Source organism: Trachemys scripta, chromosome 12 (genome assembly GCF_013100865.1).
Source record: "Trachemys scripta elegans isolate TJP31775 chromosome 12, CAS_Tse_1.0, whole genome shotgun sequence".
Classification (NCBI taxonomy): Eukaryota; Metazoa; Chordata; order Testudines; family Emydidae; genus Trachemys; species Trachemys scripta.
This window is the reverse complement of record NC_048309.1, coordinates 1,346,765-1,368,473: the sequence shown is the minus strand read 5'-3', so window position 1 is coordinate 1,368,473 and position 21,709 is coordinate 1,346,765. Positions and strand designations below refer to the sequence as shown.

Below are 21,709 nucleotides of genomic sequence, written 5' to 3'. Positions count from 1 at the left end.
GAATGGGGGCATCATTTGAGCTCCCCGCCTCAGGTGCCAAAATGTTGTGGGTCGGCCCTGCTGGTGTGAGTGAGAATGGGGCCCCTTGGCCCTACGTGTACCCATGGCCAGCGCTGTGCCAAACGCCAGGCTCTGGGCCGAGGCAGTGCAGAGTCTAGCCAGGGCTCCTGTAGATGGTGCTGCAAGCAAAGAATTCTTCTGAGGTAAAGCGCCTCCGGGCCTTAGCCACTCGCTAATTGTCAGGAACAACAGGAGCCAGGCACCAGGGTCAGTGGTCTGGGCAGACCCGGCTGCTGCAGGGGACGCCTGCCCCAGCAGTAAATCTTCCCTTCCCGGGCGGTGGGAGTAAGGTGCGGCATTGTCGCACTGGGGCTGACGTGAGACAAAAGGAACTGGAAAAGTTCTCGTAATTACCATCTGCCTTCCCTAGATGCTAATGCTGCTGGCAGAGGAACAGCTAAAACCCAAACCCGCTGCCCCAGGCAGGACCGGAAGCCTGAGGCTGTAATTTTAGCATGGGCTTCCTGGTGACCTAATGAAACAGTTTGTAGGTGAAACGACCATTTACCACTGGAAACCCACTGAGCTGCGTGAAGGCACAGAGACTACGTGACTCGCGTTTGACACAGAAAAGCTGCTGCTGGTTTGGCGCGGCGCCTATCCCTAGCCGTCGGGAGAGCAGCGCTCCTCGACAAGGATTTCTCCCCCAGGAGCCAAATTCAGCAGTGACGTATCTTACATGTGTGGAGCAAAGCCAGAGCCAGGTCCCGCATGTGCTGCTCATGGGCAGGGTGGCTAAAGGCCAGTGCTCTGCCACAAATAACTGTGTCCAAAGCAGCCCACAGACCCATCGAGTGCAGCCAAACCCGGCTGTTACGTCAGTACCGGAGACACGCCGCAGCCGGCTCTTTGTTGGGCACAGTGTTCATGGCCAGGCCTGGCTTGGTTGGGGAAGAGCGGGAATTTGGTTTTGCCAGCTCTCTGCTCCTGTCCCTGAACCGCTCCCCAGCCACTCACCTTGTGAAGAATTCGGCAGACACATCTGACAGCAAATGGGCTGTAGTCGCCTCTACACCCAGCAGCAATGGCCCAGCCAGTACAGGGCCACGAGAGGTCAAGAGACTTTAAACAGAGCTGCAACCACAACAACGAAATTAGACTATTGCCCTACGTTGGCAATACTGACTACAACTAACCCCCCCCCCTCCCGCCCGCCCCTGAGGAGCGGCTGCTGCAAACCCCAGGCTCCGTGGTGGGGTGCAGCAGGTGGGTTGGGGCCAGGGCAGAGGCTCATGAGTAAAATAGCGGGCGGGGGGGGGGGGGTTTGAACTCTTGCTATATCAGCGTAAGCACCAATACCAGAGGGCAGGACCCCCGGCTCTAAGGCCCTGACAGCCTCTCGCTAGCAGAATACAAGGGCTGTCTCCTTCACGCTCTATGGAACCGAGCCACTGCACGTCATGCCCTGGCCCCTCGCCCCAGCTACAGCGCGTGTCCGGAGAGGCATGCAGGCTGGCTGTCCCCACTGATTGCCCTGTCAAAGCCCCCTGCACCTTTCACTGCATTAAAGCCCTAGACTGGCAAGCAGTTCAACTTAAAAAGGTTATAAATAATTCAGGGCATTAGATCCGGCTCTGTCCCACCTCCGCTAGGCAAGACCCTGAGCTTACGTGGCCACTTTAAGGTCTCCCCAAGGCTTCCAGTACAATTTTCTTTGACCTTTAGTTAAAGACCAGCTATACCAGGCAAGTGGTTCTTGCTGGTCCTCAGGTGGCCACTTACGAAAGGTTTAACTTTATATTGCCGTTAACGATAATTCCTCGGGCCCCCGCAGGGGAAGAGAAGCAGCATGAGCCGTGTCAGGCTCAGAGGGGTTCTCTGGATCACGGGCCTTATGCTGCTCTGACACTTTCAATAGAAACCAAAAAGCGGTTTGAATAATCCCTACTCTCCGCCCACTGTGGGTAGACGCAGCTAGTGGAGAGATGGGGACAGCCCAGCGCCTGAGCTCCCAAAGGGCTGCAAAAGGTGCTGTGGTTTAAAATCACTCTAGAGCCATGGGGGCAGAAAAGAAGAACACCATAGAACTGCGTTGGAGTCAATGGGGGAAATGGTCTTTAAAAAGCTGACAGCAAACAGTGCCTGCCAAACCTGAACAGGGCTGTTAATGTCCACCCTGCCTTGATTTGATCACCTATGTACACAGTCATACACACGTTTGCACACACAGGGGATTCCAAAGGCAACCCGGCAGTTGCATACAGGTGCCCAACTTCCAAAGCATCACACCCAGATGCCAGTGCCGGGCACCCAAATTCACTGCATGCGCAAAGGTGTGTGTGCAGAATTGGTGGTTGGCTCCAGCCAGTTTGGGCCCCCGTCGCAGAGTGCCTGGGCTAATGGGGCAGCGCCCTTGGTTGATGGCAGCAGGGCTGTTTTGACACACACTCTCCAATGCCTCTGTGGATCTATGGGCTGCAGAACTGTCTCCTGACAGGGGATTGATTTTTCATAGACAGCTTCTCCAGCCAGGTCGTTGGTGTATGTGACGCAATGGGGTTTCTCTGGGCTTTATGGATCTATTGGGAATTCTTAGTGGCCGCGGTCTCTGCCCAGCATCCTGTGTTTCTTTTGAAGTGGCTGCCGGGGCAGGGAGGCTGGCCTTTCCCGGGAGCAAGCTGTGCGGCTCCTCTCAGGTTCGTTATCACCCCTGCTTTATTACAGGCAGAGTAAATTGCTTTTGTTTGCAGCGGGATAATGGTCAGAAAAGTGACTCTGTGGAAATGACATTTTCATGGTGCCTATTTATTCCTCGCCAGTGACTTGCATATTAAGTTTGTTCAGTTTACAAACCAAACGGGGCGGGGGGGGGGAGGAAGGGGGGGTGTTATCTAACTGCTGGCACTTAAGCTCAGCCCTTTTTCTAGTACCTGAAATGAGCTCTTTCTGCTGCATACCCCCGCAGCAGCCGGCACCCGTGATGAGAGCTCTGCAGCCAGACCTCAGCTGGTAGTTTTGATGCTAATGCACAAGGCAGACTAGCAAAGAGCAGCGGGAAGGGGAGAGGCTAGTGGGGCTGGCTCACAGGACGGGGACTCAGGAGACTGGGATTTCATTCCTGATCTGTGCAAGTTACTTAACCCCTCTGCTGCAGCCTCCCCAGCTGGGAAATGGATTTAACGCCTCCTCGCGCCCAGGGCTGTTGTGACCTTAGCACGGGGCCCGCTGGGGGCAGGCGCTTTGTACGTGCCAGCGGGTGGGGCTCAGCAGTGCCGGCTCTCGGGGGGGGGGGGGAGAAAGCGAATCTGAGGCGCAGAGGGGGCTTCGGGGGGGCGCCATGCTTTAGAGCCCCTTCCCTGAGCATGCCCTTTGACCTGTGCAACTCCCGAGCTTGCTGGCCCATGGGCCGGCCAGGAGAATAAGTAGCAAGGGAGAGCAGGAGGGAGGAACTAAAGCCCGGGGGGTATCAGGGGCTCCAGAACCCGAAAGCCGCATCACACAGATGTCCCATGTCTGGAAACAGCACCTGCCCCAGTGCCTGAGCGGCGGCACCGGCTCCAGAGGGGCTGATTTCACTGGAAGTCCAGCCGCAGACAGAGACCTCTCCCACCTCCCGGGGCACCTCGTCCCCAGCCGCCTTTGTCGGTGGAGCCCGTGCGGATACACCATTTGGACCCCCGAACAGGCGGGTGTGGATGCCCACGGCTATGACGCGGAGATCCGCAGACTTGCAGGACTCTATTTGTCAGGAGCGCCCTTTGACCCTGTGGAGAATGGGGAACGCACAGCGAGCTCTTCCTCCCCATCGGCTCCCCTCCATCCCAGGGAGCTGCTCTGCACCCAATCCAGGGTGGCCGGGGCAGTGCCCTCAGGCCGGGAGCTGCAGGGGCTAGATGTGCTCAGCATGCGGACTGGCCTGCACCTGAGCCCGTCTCCACGCTAGCGCCAGGAACCCCACAACGCCAGTCAGTGCCAAGGCCTACGGACGGTGCCCCAAGCGAGCGATACACCCGCTTGTCCCGCAGAGACTCCTGCAGAATCTAAACCAGGCAAGGGGGAAATCCTCCCTTCGCCAGAGCCCAGCAGCAGGTGCAGGGAGTTTCAGACACGGCCCTGGTTTAAGGCTGGCATGCAGCTGGCAGCCGAGCTGGGGCATGTCTCTGCTCTGGGCCCTCTGCGATGCATGTGGCGGGCGTGCCAGGGTTACCAGTTGGTGGTAGAGCTGCCCAGCCATTGTCCAGCGGGTGTTTGGTCCTGTGTTCTAGGGGTTGTCCCGGGCTCTCCTGCTTCAGCGACCAGGGGCAGCGTGTCGGGAGCTGGAACTGCCTCTCCTGCTCCTGCAGGTTCAATTAAACCCAGGGAAATGAATCTCTCCTAACTCAACCAGTTGAGTTTTACTAACTCACCTCCAGGTTCTCAGGCTATTACTCCAGACCCCACCATTTATTGACTCTCGTTTGTTCTGCGGGGATTCGCAGCCCTGGGTCGCTCTGGAGGCTGCTCTGATTCGCTTTCTTTGCCAGCCTTTGTCGACTAGTTTCACTATTTTTTTTGGGGGGGAGGCGCGAGCTTTTTCCCTCTCTCTCACAGGAGAGACGTCTGCCTCTGACCAGGTATCAGAGCAACACAAACACACCAGGGGCCGCTTAGGGAGAGACAGATTAGCGATTCTTATTGCTAGTGGGAGAGCTGGATTTTCTGCTAAAACTACCAGTCCCGGGAGCTGGGTAGTATTTCTTTCCTGGCAAAGTATCCTGTGCATTTGTAGGGTTCTGCACAGTTTCCTCCTGTGTTATTGTGGACAATGTCAAACTTGACTGGGTGGTGGGAGGAAGGGGGCGGGAAGGGATAGCTTTTATTACTGCCCTTGACTGCGAGCCGTGTGCTCTGCCTCTCTGTCTGGCTTTAAGTGACTGGCATTGCCCTAGTGGAGGTTTTAATGTATTCTATACTTTGCTAAGCCATGGCCCCAGAGCGCTGGAGAGGTGCAGTTATGTGACCCTGTTCGCAGAGCCATCAGGAAACCGGGGGCCCGGCCGTTTGCCTTTCAGGGTGTTGTGAGGTCACCATCAGGCTCTGAAGTTCGCCAACACCCGCTGCTGCAACGGCTTGTTCTCAGGCGGCTGCTTCAGCCCCAGCGGGGCTCAGATGTTCTCTTCAGTCATTACGAAAAGCTGAGCCTGGAGAATGCCGTGAAATCCGCAGATCCAGACGGCTCCTACAGGAGCCTGCCCTGTGCCAAAGGAAAGCCGGCCCCTCCAGGCAGCTAAGTTTCATGCAACTGGATTTCTGTAGCCACCTGGCACAGACCAAGGCCAACACCTGATCTGAGCTCCCCGCCCTCCTCAGCCACGGGGCCTTGAAGAGTTGCTCCACTCTGAGGTAAGGACATTTGCACTGTGCCTGGAGGGAGCTCCCAAAGCCCAGGGTCTGGCTGCAGGACGCAGCATGGTGAGGGTGAGGCTTCCCATCAGCAGGGCACGCAGGGACCCAATGGAAACCTCTCCAGGCGCAGCAGAAAATGAAGCGGAGAGAATTAATCTGAGCCTCTTACTTTGTCCTGTAAGTAGCTGCACAGCTCTGTACGCCAGCTGGTACCAGGACCTGGTCAGGTTTTCAGGGTAGTGGCCGGGTCTCCCCACAAAGGGTCCAAATTCTGCCCTCTGCTGTGTTCCTGTTCGCCGGCACTCTACGGCTAGCACTGCACAGCACCGCCCTTAGCAGAAAGCCAGGGCCTCTCTGCACTGGGGACTGAAGAGCCATGGTGCGCGGCTAGACGTGTCCTGGCCTCACCTCCCTCCCTTCGCTCTAAAGCAAGTGCTCCCAGCACATGGCAGGCGGTGGCAGGCCAGAGCCCCGGTTTGAGAAAGCAGAGCTCCACGGCTGGGGCGCGCTGGGCTCAGGTGCTCAAAGACCGTAGGCAATTACCCACCCCGTCACGCTGGTGGGTGGGTGGGGCAGTTCGCGCTGGCTGGGAGCGCGTTTTGGCCGAGCGGGATCTAGAGGAGTTGGCTGTTACCAATAGGGCCAAGCCCTGACATGGGGGCAGGGCAGGAGTTCGGACACGAGGCACTAGCTGCCCATGTCACCGTGCGCACGTGCTGGGGGAGCTCCAAGCGCTGCTGTCTCAGTCTAAGCTCCGCATTGCACCCCCAGCAGGCAGTATGGGGGCCGGGCTGGGGGCTGCACAGCTCAGGAGACATTTCCCAGCAGGCCAGGCTGAGCAAACGCCCCCCCACCCCGAGGGCTCTGGTGACAGAACAAACCCCAGACTCACCCTGCTTCCAGCTGCAGGCCCTGCGCAGAGCTTACAGCCAAATGCCCCAAGCCAGCCCCGAGAGAGCAGCTCCTCTCTCCCCAAGCTCCTTGCACAGGATCACGGCCTCCTGGTGAGGCTCTGAGCCTAAGGACTGCCAGCTGCAGCTGATCCCACAGCTGCGGGGGATCTAAACCCTCAGCTGGGATTAAAGTCTGCTCTGCCACTTGGCAGGGCCTGCAGCTGGGACCAGCACCGGGCCAGGGTGCGTCATGGCTGCGGGGCACCTCCAGGGGGCACTGTCAGGGGCGGGGGGAGGATGCTGTCTCAAATGGTACCCTGCTCGATTATACTGCCCAGTGTTTATTAAAGGGCCCCCTGGCCCCTGTAAAACGCTGCTATGAACAGAGAGGCGGAGGCTGCGTTCATTTAAAGAGCTTTATTCGCTTCAGCAGGTCTGCAAGTCACAGCTTGGATCATGTGGTGCATGGGGAGGTTAGAGCAAGAGAGCCGCTGAGATCCCCTTTCCCCTCCTGTGTGATTGCAGGTCGGGGGCCCACGGCCCCCCGCCCCCGCCAGGAGCTGCTCTGGCGGGCTGCAGCGCGCCCTCCCCGCGGATGAGCGGCGCACATAGAAATACTAACGCGTGCCCCGGGAACCAGGGCTGGGCTCGGCCTGTCGTATCAAACAACCCAGGGTAGGAATTCTCGGAACCAGGCTGTGGCTTGAGCCCACCCCCCTCCCTGGGCCGAGGAATGGGTTCGACAGTGGGGGAGGAGCCCCTCCCCACTTCTCCATGAAATGCAATGAGGAAAGAGGGGGCAGTGGGTGCAAAACCTCCCTAGAGCTCTTACGCCCCAGGGTTGGCAGAGCCCTGCGCTTTCCCAAGCCGACCCGGGCCCCGCCTTTTATCCAATGAATTCTAGGCAGGTTGGCGTTTTCTGCCCCTTCCCTCCAGCCAATGTGATGGCTCCTTAAAACCAGCTGGGCTTCCCATTCAGAGTGCCCCTCTCTTCCTCCCAGGCCCTCAGAGACTGGCCTCCTCGGCCGGGGGCGGGGTGTGGCAGCCTGGAGGAGGACGAGGTAACTTTATTTACTGTCTATAGGAATGAGCGACATACGCTGTATCCACACAACTGGATCCAACCAGAGTAACTACGCGGGGTCTCTCGAGGGAGGGAGGACAGGACTCATCAGGCAAAGCAAAGGGGCGGGATTGCGATTCCCACATAGAGAGAGACCCAGCTGGGTTCACTAGAGTCATAGAAAGCTAGCAATGCGAGACGGGCGTGAGCAGCTGGCATACACGAAACCTGGCACAAAGCTGGAAGCCCTGTCTGCACACGGCACACCAGGGGAACGGTGCGACTAGGGGCCGTGTTCCATGGAAATGAGTCCCAGCCCCACCCCCTCCCCTGGGCACCGACAGCAGGGAGAGCCCCCCCTTACAAGCTGATGGCACAGAGGAAGTTCCCCACCTCTGGTCACACCCTACTTGGGAACAGAGAGGTCCCGTGTCTGCATCCGAGTCCTGGAAACGGCACTGCATCAGCTCCAGGGTATTTTTAAAGAAATTAAAACTCCATCGCTACATGGCAGGGTGGGGAGAGAGGGGTACATGCGAGAGTCACAGAGTGTGTCTCTGATTCGGAGCAGTAGATTTCCATCGACCCGGTGCCGGTCCTCGTGCACTCCTCCTCTGCCCAGTCTGGGGTGGGGAGGGACATGTGTGTGGGGGGGGATCCAGCAGCCTGTTCTGTGCCACGCCGGCTCAGTCTACAGCAGGCAGGAGGTGTCTGCCGCCCGCTTCCTCAGCTCTTTGCCCATTTTGTGGTGGTGGTGCTGGTGGTGGGAGGGGGTGCCGCTCAGTCTGGCGTGGTCAGAGAGCTGGCCGCCCAGCAGCTGGGTGTCTTGCACGTGCCTGGCGGAGGAGCCGTGGTGGGGCGCTTCCGAGCTCTCCTCCGGCTCCACCCGCAGGTAGGCCTTGACCTTGTGGTGCCGGGCTTTGCTGTCGCTGAAGTCGATCACTCGGCACTCGTACGTCCCCTCGTCGGTGGGCTTCACCCTGGAGAGCCGCAGCTTGTGGGAGATGTTACTGCCGACCACCTTCACCACCTGGCGGGGAGCGGGAGAGAGCACAACGCTGAGCTCAGAAGGGCTCCAAGAACAAGCTCCCCTAACACCCACTCCGTGCCTGCTTCCGCACAGCCCCTCGGCAGGGCAGCCCGTCCCTAGCCCTCCCACTCTCCATCACACCTTTCTCTGCAATGCCCCACGCAGCGGTGGATTAACCACTGGACCAACGGGGGACCCTGGAAAAATGGGCACCCCCACGTCCCGACCTGCTCTGCCTGTCCAGCGCTCCTGTCAGGGAGTGGGGTCAGGGTGCAGGGGCTTGCCCCGCTCTGTCCGCCCGCACCCCAGCCCCATTTCCCTGGCAGGAGTGTGGGAAGGGGGAGGGGCCCCCACTTGCTCTGGCCCAGGGCCCCACAAAACCCTAATCTGCCTCTGCCCCCGAGGAGGGCGCCAACAACTCGGGGCTGGGTGGGGCCTTAGGCTTCAGAGTCACAGCTGATTCCAGCCTCCGCTCTTTGCTGCAGCCCTTGTAAAGCCTTCCCCAGGTCCGGCGCCCCCGGCCCACGCTAGCTCCATCTCCCCCCTGGCTGTGCAGCACCCTCAAGAGCCACCGTAGCTAGAGGGAAAAGAAGAAACCCGGGGGGCACGAGAGCTGGAGAGAGTGACCATCAGTGCCCGGCTCACGCCGGGCCCTGCCCCCTTGATGATAGCAGCGACCCTGTGATTAACCACCCCACTGAAAGGGGCAAGAGGTGAGGCAAACTGGTGCAGGCCAAGCATGGAGATGAAGCAGCTCACGCTTGTGGTACATGCCATTCGGCCGGTCCTAGGAGAAATAATCCTATTCAGCCACTGGCCGGGACATAACCTCATCTGCTCTAATGCACACCCCTCACCCCCAGCCTTCCCAGGCCCCTGTGCACGATGGGATCCTTCAGCCCACAGCGGCACAGGCCGAGGTGATGAAATCCCCAGCATTCTCCACCGAGCTGTGTTTGAAGATCGATGCAGAACCACGCAGGCTAATTAGCTTTTCTACCAAATTGATTCGCCCTCAGTATTTATCACCCAATGAAATTTAAGACTTACGCACTAGTCCAAGCTGCTGCTGCTGTTGGGTGAGGTCAATAAATCAGATTTATAACCCGCCCTGAGGCCCCTGGCTCTGTTCCCTCTAATCACACTGGATGGGAAAGGCCATTTTTCTCCTTACCACTGCATTGGCGAGCTGAGGGTTTTGCGGGGTTTAGCGCCTGGCCTGGAGGCTGCAGCCTGGGAGTCATGAACCCCTGGCTGAAGAAGCAACAGGGCAGAACCAAACCCAGCTGCAGGCTCAGGGAGCGGGAGAGACCTGTCACCGCCTAATGAATGGATTCATTATAGGGCTGCATGTGCTCTGCAGTTGCAGGCCGTGGAGCCAGAGAGTAATGAGCTGATGCCTTAAGATGGGAGTGAGGGGGTCGGGCTGGATGCACAGTCTGGGGGAGCTGGCATTAGGCAGCTCGGCAGCAGCCACGGGTGGGGCTCTCCTGGGACCTGCAGGCACGGTAGCAACACGTTGTAGCTGCTCTGCCTCATCCCCTTAGCAGCGTCTGCTAATGAGAATCTCAGAGAGCTGCCAATGGTCATTCCAGCTGTAAACCCAGCAGAGAATTGGCATGCAATCTCCCCCTGCCCTCTGCTGGGGTTGAAGGTGCAGCAAGGAACACCAGGACAGCAGTGCCAAGCTGTCACTAAGATTTTTTCTTCCTGCATTTTCAAAATGCAACATGAGAGTGAGCTGGGCAGGAAGCTGCCAGGGAGTCAAAGACTGTCGATGGATAATTTTGTGACTAATACTCACAGCTGTAGCTGCACTGACTAGGAAAAGGGTCAGCAAATCTCATGCTCCTGATTGCAGCAAGGTCAGGAAGGAATTTAAATAGCAGTTTGCATTTATATAGCACTTTTCATCCACAGATTTCAGAGCACTTTGGAAAGTTGAGCAAAAGATCATTATTCCCATTTTACAGATGGAGAAATTGAGGCCCAGTGTCTAGACCAAGGTCATGCAATGAGTCATGAGTCCCAGTCTGCTGCCCTGTTCCACTGGACAATGCCATTTCTCCAAGTACAGCATTGTGTCCAGCCCGGCTGCCTCCCCTTGAGACAGATACTATGGAGATGGGGAAGGCTAGAGGTCTGGCTAGAATTTATGCACAACACCAAGTATTGCAGCCTTGAAGGGAGGTGAGCTACCGGTCCTTTGCTGAAGTGTGGGAGATTCTGAAGGGTGTCATGGGAAAGGATCAGTTCCTCCTTTTAACTTTGTATTAAAAGAACAAGGAGTCACTTAAAGAAATTAATGGCTGGCAAATTTAGCCTTAATAAAAGGAAACCTCCTTTGCAAAGCTTGCAGTCAGTCTGTGGAATTTGCTGCTCTAGTGGGTCCTAGAGTCCCATCCTGTGGCTGGATTATAAAAGGGCTGGATAATTTTATGATCACTAATCATATCTGCAGTGATGCAGGCTGAGATAAAAGTAATGAAATGTCATGCTTCAGGGTGTGAAGTGACCGCCACAGGGGTCAGGAAGGAATATTCTCCCCTGGTGCTGGACTAGATGCTGGAGGGTTTCTTTTGTAGCCTCTCTCTGACGCACTGGATATTGGCCAGACTGCAACTGGACACTGATGGCCTTGGTAGCCCAGCAGTCTCTCCTGGCATGGCCAACGCTGCCCTCCTAGGGAAATGCAGTTGCTGTATGGGCATAACTGCCCTACGGCAACAGCCCAAATGCACCAAGCCAGCAGCTTGCTAACGAACTCAGAGCACGTGCACTTGCTGTTGCCTCGCAAGCTGCTGGAAAAGCACCTTGACATGCCGCCCAGCACTCCATACAGGCTCCTTTGAAAGCAGTTCTTGTTTACAATAAGGAGACAAGTTTCCTTTGTGCCTCTCTCAGCTAAAGCACCTTCTCTTCCGCCTCTGGGGTGAAATTCACCCCCGGGGAAAGCAGCCTAGTGCAAGACCGAAGTCCCCCGGGCACCCAGATCTGGAGCTGGCCACTGCGCGGGGCTGAATTTCATTCTGGCTGAAAAGTCGTGAATGGAGATTAAAGGTGGTTCCTGTTTCCTGGGCTGTAATGCAATCAGATCTCTGGGGCCAAGAACGTTATTTATGATCTGACTAAGTCTGAGTGGAGAACACCTGGCTAGGGGAGCTTTCCATGCGACGTTTTCCTCCCGTCGTTCGCAGAGCCCTGGTTTGCTTTCTCGGGCCGGTTGTGTTTGCTCTACTTGCCCTTTGGACGCTGCGCACATTTTATCACAGTCACTCGCAGGGACGGCTCATCTCCCTGCATTTCTTTCCCAGGCTCTAAATGTTTAATAATCACGGACATTTAAAACAACAATCAATACATAAATGTTTTCAAAAGCGAATCTCTCCCCGTGGCCTGAGCTGGAGGAAGCGTCACCCCCAGCCTGCCTAGGAATCAATCATAGTTACACATTCAGGCATGCAATTAACTGCCTAATTATGCTGGAAAATGCAATTGCGCAGTTAAAGAGAAGACCCCACCCCAGGATCGTTCCACAGCTTCTGCCCTCGTGGCCTCCCATCTGCTTCCCTTTGTGCTCCCCCCACGCCTCTCGCTAGCTGGGAGTGGCGCCGCAGGGGGGTCCCAACTGGCTGGGTCTGAGGAAGGGCCGGGGAGCGTCTCTTTCATTTGAATGTTATGCATTCATTCAGAGCAGAGCGCCCGCGTGCCTGGCGGCCTGGACATGGGTCCCGTGAGCAGCAGCGGATTGTCCCAACTGCCCACGGGTCCCCAACAGGGGCTACATCATGCAGGCTCCACAGTCCCTCCAAGGGAAGCAAGGCACTCAGCACCTCCAAGAGGCATTTGCTGCATGGCCCCAGGCGAGCACTGACCGGTTCCATACACGTTGGACAGGCAGGTCTCTGACCTCCCAGCTGGGGCCAGACTGACGGGCCCTGAAGCTGAGCTCATGGCAAACCCCACGCCAGGCAACACTGGCCCCCGCAAACGGAGCAGGCTCACCCAGCCCGTCTTGGGCTGTGGAGCTAGGAAGTCAGAGCCGGTGCTGCGTTTAGGTGGAAACCAGCCACACCTTGGCAGTTTCCAGAGAGCTCTGGAATCGTTGGAAACCAGCCCAGAAAAGAGAAGTCGCAAAGGAGCGGCCGGGCGTTTCACAGGGCTTGGTCGCCCGGCCATGCTGCTGCTTTGAAGCTCACCCCAGCGACACAGCGTATGGCACTGAGCTTGCACAGGCAGAGCAGGAAGGACGCGTGCGCGCCCGGATTTCCAAAGGCACGAGAGCAGGCGCACGCTTGGGGAGCCCTGTACCTGAGCTGATCGTTTCCAAAGGTCCCACCAGCGAGCGGTACCGGGACAGGCTGGGACCGCGCTGGTGGAGGGGACCGGGACCCAGTGCCATTTTGTGAAACTTTCCCACCGCTGCCCTTGCCCGGGCAGGGACATGAACCAAACCGACTGGGCTGGCATCCCCAGGCCTCGCCCCCAGGCTAGCGCGCTGGGGTGCCAGGGAAGGAAAGCACGGGGGGCTGAGATGGGGATATTTTTGTGTTCGACCCAGTCCGATGCAGCCACACTAGCTGGAGCCATTCCCGCCTGTGCACCACATCGAGACAACGCCTTTCACCACTCTAGCATTTCTCCAGCGTAGCCGGTTGGGGTGCTGTTACACACACCGTAATGTGGGGTCAGGAAGGAATTTCCCCCAGGTCAAGTTGGCAGGGACCTGCGGGGGGGTCACTTGCCAGGATTAGCTGGGTTTAGCTCACTGAATTCCTCGCCACAGCAGGGACCTCCGACGTGGGACCCCTCACTCCCGCCTATTCTCCGCCCGTGCACAGAACAGTCTAGGCCCCCCGGGGGCTGTAAGGCCTTGGTGGGTTAGTGGGTGGGTGCTGGGGGCCTGTGATACACAGGAGGTCAGACTTGATCTGGTGAGCCCCCTCCTAGCCTCAAATTCTCCGTCGCTGACTCTAGTGACGGTGATTTACATTTACACGTCGCCTTTGGTCCTGTCCAGCCCCACAGCAGCCTGTCCGGGAGTCACTTCCCCACCGCTGACACAGCCCCAGTTTGCGTGGCATGCAGCAGCTGTGACCGCACCCAGGGTTTGCAGGGGAGAGTGAAGCCCAGGCACAATTACACAAGGTGTTTGGGGGGAACATGGAGCCCCTCTCCCTGGAGTCTGGCCCTGGCATGTGGATTAACGTCCCTGATTCTTATGAAAAGGTTCTGTGTGCTCTGATGCCCACAAGGAGCTGGCTCTCCGTTGAATCTCTCTTCAATGGCCCGGTGAGACCCTATTTCCCAGAGACACGGAGTGAGCAGGGGAAGCACCACTGTCTGCACCAGTAACACTGGAGCTCTCCCCAACGAACAATGAGCAACGTTCGCTGCTACTTAGCTTCAGAGCCCACAGTCCAAGGGGGCACGGCCCTAGGGTGTTACACAGAATCCACACAGGGCCCACACCCGAGCCACATTCAGACTTGTGCACCTCCACTGAAGTAGCAGAGCCCCTGGACGCCAGGCCCGAGAACTTTCTAAACAGACGCGCTCTGATGAGGGTGAGTTGTTCTAATCTCAGCGCCGGGGCAGGAGCACGACGGGTGCTCTAGAGAAATCGCAGCTAGAGCAGGGTTCGAAACATGCCCACATCACACGCTCGGTGAGATAAATTCCCGGCGGGACAACGTGTGAAGGGTGATGAATGTGGGCTCAACATTTTGGAGACGACCCAGCTGACTAGGTCCAGGGGCATATGCTCTGCGTGCTGGGCTTCATGGGGGGGGGGGGCGGGGGGGTTTATTATTGTCAATAGGATTTACCCATGTTCATAGATTCATAGATTCTAGGACTGGAAGGGACTTCGAGAGGTCATCGAGTCCAGTCCCCTGCCCGCATGGCAGGACCAAATACTGTCCCCACACATCAAAATGAGAGTAGATGCCCCTAGGTCGTGAGATCAGCCCGGGGGGTTCCAGTCGCCTGAGAGTGTATCTGTATTTTCAGGGCCCAATCCTGTGAGGTACTGAGCACCGTCAGGAGTTTGGGCAGTGCCAGCGCTGGAGGGGTGAGCTCAGCTGTTGAACTCAGCCCAGAACAGGGGAGTGATGTGCTGGGCTTGCTCGGCCCTTCCTCGGGCTAGCGCAGGGCTCTGAAAATCCCAGGCAATTAGAACCAGGACTTTTCAAATAGGATGCTATTTCTGTCAGCCCGGGCCTGGGCAAAACCCGCCTCCACCATGAGCGGCGAGATAATTGAGAAGCAAGTCTCTGTGACGCGCCTGCGTTATCAGAGCCAGAGCAGCGAGCGAGCGCAGGTGGGAGCCAGACCGACATGGAGGGAGCGAAGACACCAGTGACAGCAGGTGGCCAGGACCATTCATTTTATTTAACTAACTGGTGTCTCCTCGTTCTGTTCACGTGAGCCGAAATGTCTTTGGCCTTCTAATCCGCTAAGTCTAAACTTGTCCCTTAGCTGCCTCGGGAACTCAAAGATCTGTCCTGGGCTGTCTACACCCTCCGTTCGGGGAGTACGACAACGGGGCTTTCCCAGAGCTCAGGCCAGCTCGGATTGAAGCGGCTGTGCTCTGGGGAGGTGACGGGAAGGGTGGGGCCTGGGACTCAGGCGATCGATTTCCAGCTAACACAGACACCCTGTGTGCGCAGGGGCCAGTCGCTCCCTCTTGGGGCCAGATTCTCCTCAACACCAGCGGACAGGGGCCTTAGTAGGACTTAGAATTCGGGTCCTTGTGCCTCAGTTTCCTGTCTGTAACCTGGAGCTGGAAACCTTGCGTGTGGCCATCTGGTCTGGTCAGCCCGCGAGCTCTCGGGGGCAGGGACATGTCTGTGCCGCCCCCAGCACGCTGGGGCCCCGCTCGCAACCAGAGTGTCCAGGTGCTCAGGCAATGCTAATAAACCAGGGGGAAGTTTCAAGGCTGCAGCCTTCCTCATACCAGCAACCTGCACTCATGCAAGGGCCCTACCGGAGCCACAGGGCTGAGCGCTCCTGCAAGGACCCAATGTCCCGCGCCGCCCGTGAACTCCTCTGGGGAAGGAGGGCACTCAGTACCTCAGGATCGGACCCTTCACATAGACTCGTTCTGCAGTGACTGAGTTCCCAAGCTGGGTGGACCCCAAACCTGGCTGTGTGGGGCTACCTGGAGCCGTGGGACGACCCCCCAGGAGATGTGCAGCAGGTGTATGCCCAGCAGCCCGAACGGTCCCAATGCTCCAGTTCGGAAGCGCTGGTGCAGTCAGATTTTCCCTCTGGATTCTCCCCCCCTCTCGCAGCCTCAATGGAAGCAGAAGGGAAGCCAGAGTCTTGGGCCCAAACCATTTCTCTCTCTCACTGCCCTTCCCTGGCAAAGGCCTAGGACGTGATTTATCCGTGGTCACTGGGCAGAGAAAGGGCACCGCTCCACAGGGACCGGCAGCAGGCGCTTAAGAAGACCAAAGAATTTTAAAACTCTGCAGAAAACATAATTGCTTCACGGGCTAAATGAGTCATTTTGTTCTAATGTATGGCCCCGATTCAGGAGAGCGCATAAGCACGTACTGCCCTGCACACTTAAATGCTCTCCAGAATTCAGGCTTAGAGTCCAAAGCAGAACCCCCGGGAGGGAATCACTCCACACAGGGCTACACGGCACTCATGCGCCGTGGGTTGCAAGCCTTCACTGCGGAGTGGCCACCAGCTCCTGATCACAACATGCACCGGTTCTCCTACCGGCAGCTTTTCAAACTGAGTTGAAAAAAATCTTTGGTCTTTAAAACACAGAACGGGGCAATTTTTGTTCAAGCTGCCAGCGTCTCGGGGACCAAAGTTACAGCTGTACCCTCGATTAAAGCCCTTGCCAGAAGTCATTATCCAAACTCACGCTTATTTTCGTCGCGTCCTTCCCAGTTTCTTCCTGCTGAGATGCTTTTAGCTGGCGGGGAGGGAGGAATGGGGGTGGGGAGAGAAGGAGAGAAGAGAACCCATTAGTTCAGCTGGAAGGGGAAAAAACCCATCAGACTAATTCACACCTCAGCCCCTAATGGATGCTTCAAAGGCAGAAGGGGGGCCAGCCGGAGAGCCGGTGTGTAGGTGGCGGAGGCCCTGTGGAGGAGGGGAAGCGAGCCTGCTACTGAGTGAAAGTTCCAGCAGTGAAAGGAAAAGAGGAAAAATTCATTCTGCTTCAGCCTTTCAGCACTGAATGCTGTGCCTGGAAAAGGCACCAGTCCTGCCTGCTCGCACCGGCTGCTCCCGGCCAGCGAGACCTGGCAGACTGCAGATTAGAAAGGAGTTTGCAATGGAAGATGATGACACCAGGCTGCAACAGGCACAGAGGCATCAGACCAGAGACTGGGGAGATGGAGCGCGCCGAGGATGCTGCAGTCAATTCTGGGCCCCTCCGCACCAGGCAGATGATGACAAATAGGAAGGCAAAAGCCGAATGAAGGGGCTGGGCGAATGATTTATGAGGGGAGATTAGCAACGTGCTGCTGGGCTAAATGATGGCTAAGGAATGCAGGGATCACGGGGCTGGACGGCTGGGCCGGGAGTAACAGAACCAGTCTGGGCAGAGGAAAATGCAGGCTGGATGTCTGGAAACCCAGACTTCCCAGCAGGGAATAATCCGCCCAGAGGGAAGGGGGCTCAGTGGGCCCAGCGATTTAAGGGTGGGCTGGGAAGAGCCCTGGAGAACACACGAGGCAGGACCCTGCCCCAGCCCAGGAGCCTTGCCACACACAGCATCGAGGAGTGAACAGACTTTCTTTGCATGGGCACCGTCTGGGGCAGCACAGAGCGGCCTGGGGTAAAGGAAATGGAGAAAGGGACAGGAGGGGAAGAAACCAGCTGTTAACTGCGCTGGTTGTTCTCTGTCCTCTCTCTCCTCACCCCTTCCAGGCGGCATTCACGCTGCTGTGGAGAGCCGCAAACCTCCCATGAGGGGGAGCTGTTCCAGGTGCTGAGCGCAATTTCCTAGGTGGGTACCTAAGTGACCGCTCAGCTGCCCAGGCTCTGCTCCGAGTGTCCAGATACAGAACTGGGAGCCCTCGGCGACCCGCAGGCGCCAAGCAGCATCGGTGGGTGCGGGCAGTGCCCAGCACTGTGCGGGAGACGCTCTGGGTTTACCTTCTGCTCCTAAGTTCAAATATCGCGGCCACAATTTGCATGTAACTTCTTTAGCACGGTGCTCTTGTAACTGGCAGGCCGTGATACCCCCAGCTGTGCGGGGCAATGCGGGAAGGCCTGGGTGCTATGGGCGACAGTGTGAAGGGAGAGTCTCGGACAGCTGGAGCACGCAGAGACAAGCCCAGATCGATCGGTTTTAGATTTGGGGTTTGCGTTAGGTTTCAGTGCTGGGACGACCCTCTTGCTTCCCCATTCCCCTCCCTACTGGACTCTGAGCTCACAGCTTCACAGCTCAGCCCTTCCCCCGAGGAGAATCAATGCCTCTGAATGGCCTAATAAGCCGTCCCGCAGCATCCTCAAGTGCAGTGAGTCCTCTCCGCCTGCTCCCCTAGTGTCTGGGACCCAGGTGTCCGAGCTCTGCGGCATGGCATTCAGCTCCCCCCGCCCGCCTCACTCTCTCCCCACCCCCGTTCTATAGCAATGCTGTCGAGTGATAGCATTTCTCTGACACGTCTCTCAATTTATGGTAATACCGGGAGCAGTGTACTGCCAAAGACACAAGAATACAGCCTCATTAAAATACCTAAAGCTGCCTTTCCATTATTTGGCCCTTATCTCTGTGTGAACAGAGAGAGAAATAAAGAGACAGCTGTTTGCCGGGACTGATATCCGGAGCGAAGGGGGAGCGGGCGAGGAAGGGATGGACAGTGGTGACACAAGGGAAACACAGGAGCACGAAGACAAATCCATTTGCGATATTATCAAACCCCAGCAGGATCGGCCAGCTGGGGAAAGAGACACACCAGGGGGAGGCCACGCACCCTCCGGCTGCTCCGGCCCAGCCAAGGTGCAGAGCGTTGGCCTGCAGGACCCCGGGAAGTAACCTTCCCTGCTGGTATCATCCTGGTATGATCCCTGATGATGGGGCAGGGACTCGCGGCCAGAATCCTTCCCCCGTCTGGGGAGGGACGGGGAAACAGACTCGAAACGTGGGTTCTGGGGAAGGAGACGGGAGAGCGGGGAAAGAGGAGCTGTATAAAGGGCCCGATCCTACAAGGTGCTGGGCTCCTACACCTCCCCGGGGCTCTGGCACCTCCTCCAAGGAGGAGGAAGTTCCCTTGGCTCCAGGGGCGGGGAGGTTAACTGGGATAAAGTCTCCGTATTCAGCCTGCTGGAGACACAAACACCCTGGGCAAACAATCCCAGAGCTGCCTACCAACCGGGAACACTGCCTGGCTGCCGGCAACAGTGGCAGGAGCAGCAGTCTTGTGGCAGGGGAGTGCCTGTGAGCAGGACCCCACCACAGCCCCTGGCATTGGGGGAGGGCAGGTCTGGTTTGCCAAAGGCAAATGCCAGCAAATCTCAGGGAGTAATTCTGAGGCAGAGAAGCCAGCAGGGGGGTTACCTGGTTTGAAGCCCACGTCTGTTTGTCTGTCCAGTCCCGGTGATTGCGAACGTACCACCACTGGATCTCGAGCGAGTAGGAGGGGGAGCCGCTGCCTCGGAAGGAGCAGGCCATCTCCACGTCCTCCCCGGCGTGGGCCGTCATGTCATGCGGGGTCTCTGTGAACAGGGCTGCAGGGGAGAGAGAAGGGAGAGCCAGCCCCCTGTTAGAGACTGCAGGGCACGCATCCTCAGCTGGCCAGACCCCCTGCCCACAGCAGCCTGCCTCTCTGCCCACGGCACAGCCTGCACCCGGGCCCATCATGGGGAGGTATTCACCGGAAAGATCCCATCCCCTGGGGCTGAGGGATGGAGACTGGCCTCCACCTTCAGACACACTGAGACTTTTCTGCACTAGTGGGCGTCAGCCCGGCCCTAAACCATCCGCCTTGTGCAGCCCCCGTGTTCATTTCACTCTGGGCTACACGGCTTAGCCCTAACCCAGGGACCCTCAAAGACCAGCTTCTGTGCGGAGAGTCTGCCGCCAGCGTACCCCATCCTGGGAACGGTCCTTTCTGTACAAACAGGGTCATTCGAGTCAAAGCTGTCTGCTGGGCCTGGTTCCCCTCTCACATACGCCAGTTCTACCCCCGAAAACCTTCACTAGCTCCCCTGCGCTTTCCCCAGACTCTTGCCTGTGTCCGTGAGAGCAGCACCCCACCCACGGGCTTTTTAAAAGAAGAAATATCCGGCCTGAGAAAGACCCAGCAGCATGCAAAGGCCAAGGGGGCCTTTCGGATCCGTGAGTCCATCCTGCTCTCCCAAGCCAGACTGTTCCCAGGCACTTCCCGTTCCAGGACACGCAAGATGTCCAAGTTACAGGATCTCTGCCCAGTAAATCAAACACGATCCCAGCGCTGCCTAAATGAAAAACAAATCCTCATTTAATACCGCCCCAAACAGTCTTCCACACGCCATATGGTTTGCTTTTCTCTCTCAAAACAAGTATTGTTCAGAGGTGTAATTAGAATTATTTTCATCGTCTCTGGAGAGTATTGTTCCACCGTAAAGAGTGTTTGCAATGGGCGGGTCATTCCGGAAATGCTATTGTCACGATCAACGACATCCCACCGACAGCTTCTACCCTGTCAGGAGAGACCACCCCCTCCCCACCCTCCATGGGGCTGAGGGGTTAGCAAAGCCTTCCGGAGTTTGGAAGCCCCCACTCTTCCAGGCTGAACAGGCAACTTCCCTCCCAGGAGTGTTTCGTGTGGGTGAAACGTGGGCAGCTATTTTATCAGAACCAGTTCATCCCGCCCAGCTCAGTGCTGACTTTCCAGACACCAAGATCCCCGGAGCTGCCCTTCAAATCCAGCCGGTTTCCTCCAGCTCCCGCCCCAATGGCTTTTCCTGCCTCTACAGAACTGCGTGTGCCGCTTCCCCGTGGGTTTCTGGCGGAGTTCTGATCCAGGCTGAAAACTGAATTATTATCAGCCCAGACAGAAAAGTTAATACCTTTAATATCTCTCCGTCCCTCTGGACGCATGGAAATCCCACAGACTTATCGCTTTCCTTTAATCCATTTTAGCAGGGGAGCTCAGGAAAATACATTGCATAAGGGGCTTAACAGGCATCCCCGTCTCCTTGCTGAATTCCAGGCGGCGCTCCTCCCATGCCACCCATTCAACCAAGGGACCCCAGACACCAAGAATTACAGAGGCTTCAGTCAGTGCAGGAAGATATCCCTGGGATTCCACAACAGCCAGGTCCCGGAAATAAGTGTGAATTACAGGCCTGCGTAAAAGTGCTCTCTTGATTCAAGCTGGCTACATAAAAAGGATGAAAGCCCCCTGCCTCCTGGTTCCAGCTACACCGCGACACACAGCGAAGGGCTGCGCTTCTTGCTCCTGCAACATCAGTGCTGGGGCCATTCCCGTGAACCAATTACACAAGAACGATGCTAATGTTCTCGGATTATGGCCTAATCGGGATCTCACCCTCCAGTTCCAACATCAGCAAAAAGTACAACCAATGGATTTCTCTGTCTGCGCCTTGTGTGGCAATTTGCTGCTCATGGGGTCCAAGGGGCACCAGCAGCCAGGGTACCGCGCAAACGCCTCCCACTGCTCTGCCAGTGCGCTTTAATCCTCACCCACAGCCCTGCCTGGAGTGCCAGTTCAGGGGCTTCTATATGGCCCTCAATGCCCCAAACCCCAGCCCGCAGCATTCCTGCCCTGCCAGTCCTGGCCACGGCAGAGGGCCTTGCCAATGCTCCTCTCCTCCGACCTGCGCGGCCCCTGCTGTCCCAGCCCGGCCAGGACCTCCCCGAAGCTCTGTTGCCCTCACATCAGTCCTGCGAGCAGAAGCCCTGCTATCCCAGTCTTCAATCTCTACAGCAAAGGTAATGTGCTCTGGTTTGGTGAGATGGAAACGATTCACCAGAGGCTTGAGCAAGGTTCTCCTCTGTTGTGAGGGAGGCAGAGTTTGAATCTACAGCAGGTCTCTGAAGGTGAGCGGCTCGCGCGTTAGGCCCTGGCATGGTGCACAGAGGGAAGATGGGTTCATTGTTGGAAGGTAAAGCACCGTCCCTTAAGCTGAAATATTGTTATCCGCAGTTCACAGATGGAAACTGAGGCCCGGAGCGGTTATGTGACCAGCCCAAGGTTACAGAGCAAGAACGCAGCAGAGCTGGAGTTCAGACCCAGGTTCCTATGCCCAGCCCAGCATCTCAGTTTGCCTCCGTCAGCTCACGAGAGAATCGCTCCATGACAGCAGGGGAGCCCAGCAGCGTCTTTGTAAGGAACAAGGCAGCCACTGGTGGTTCTTCATTTC

The 21,709-nt window shown here is 57.3% G+C and overlaps 1 protein-coding gene across 1 annotated transcript in view; it reads right to left on the bottom strand.

The window, feature by feature from the left end:
* Nucleotides 1-6,680: 6,680 nt before the first annotated feature.
* Nucleotides 6,681-21,709, bottom strand: part of VSTM2L (V-set and transmembrane domain containing 2 like) — a 42,656-nt gene continuing 27,627 nt past the window's right edge. The window contains exons 2-4 of the mRNA XM_034787688.1: nucleotides 18,900-19,069; nucleotides 16,254-16,304; nucleotides 6,681-8,371 (exon numbers count right to left, since the gene is read on the bottom strand). Of these exons, the coding sequence (XP_034643579.1) occupies nucleotides 8,033-8,371; nucleotides 16,254-16,304; nucleotides 18,900-19,069 (560 nt within the window). The 3' untranslated portion in view covers nucleotides 6,681-8,032. The remainder of the gene's footprint in view (nucleotides 8,372-16,253; nucleotides 16,305-18,899; nucleotides 19,070-21,709) is intronic.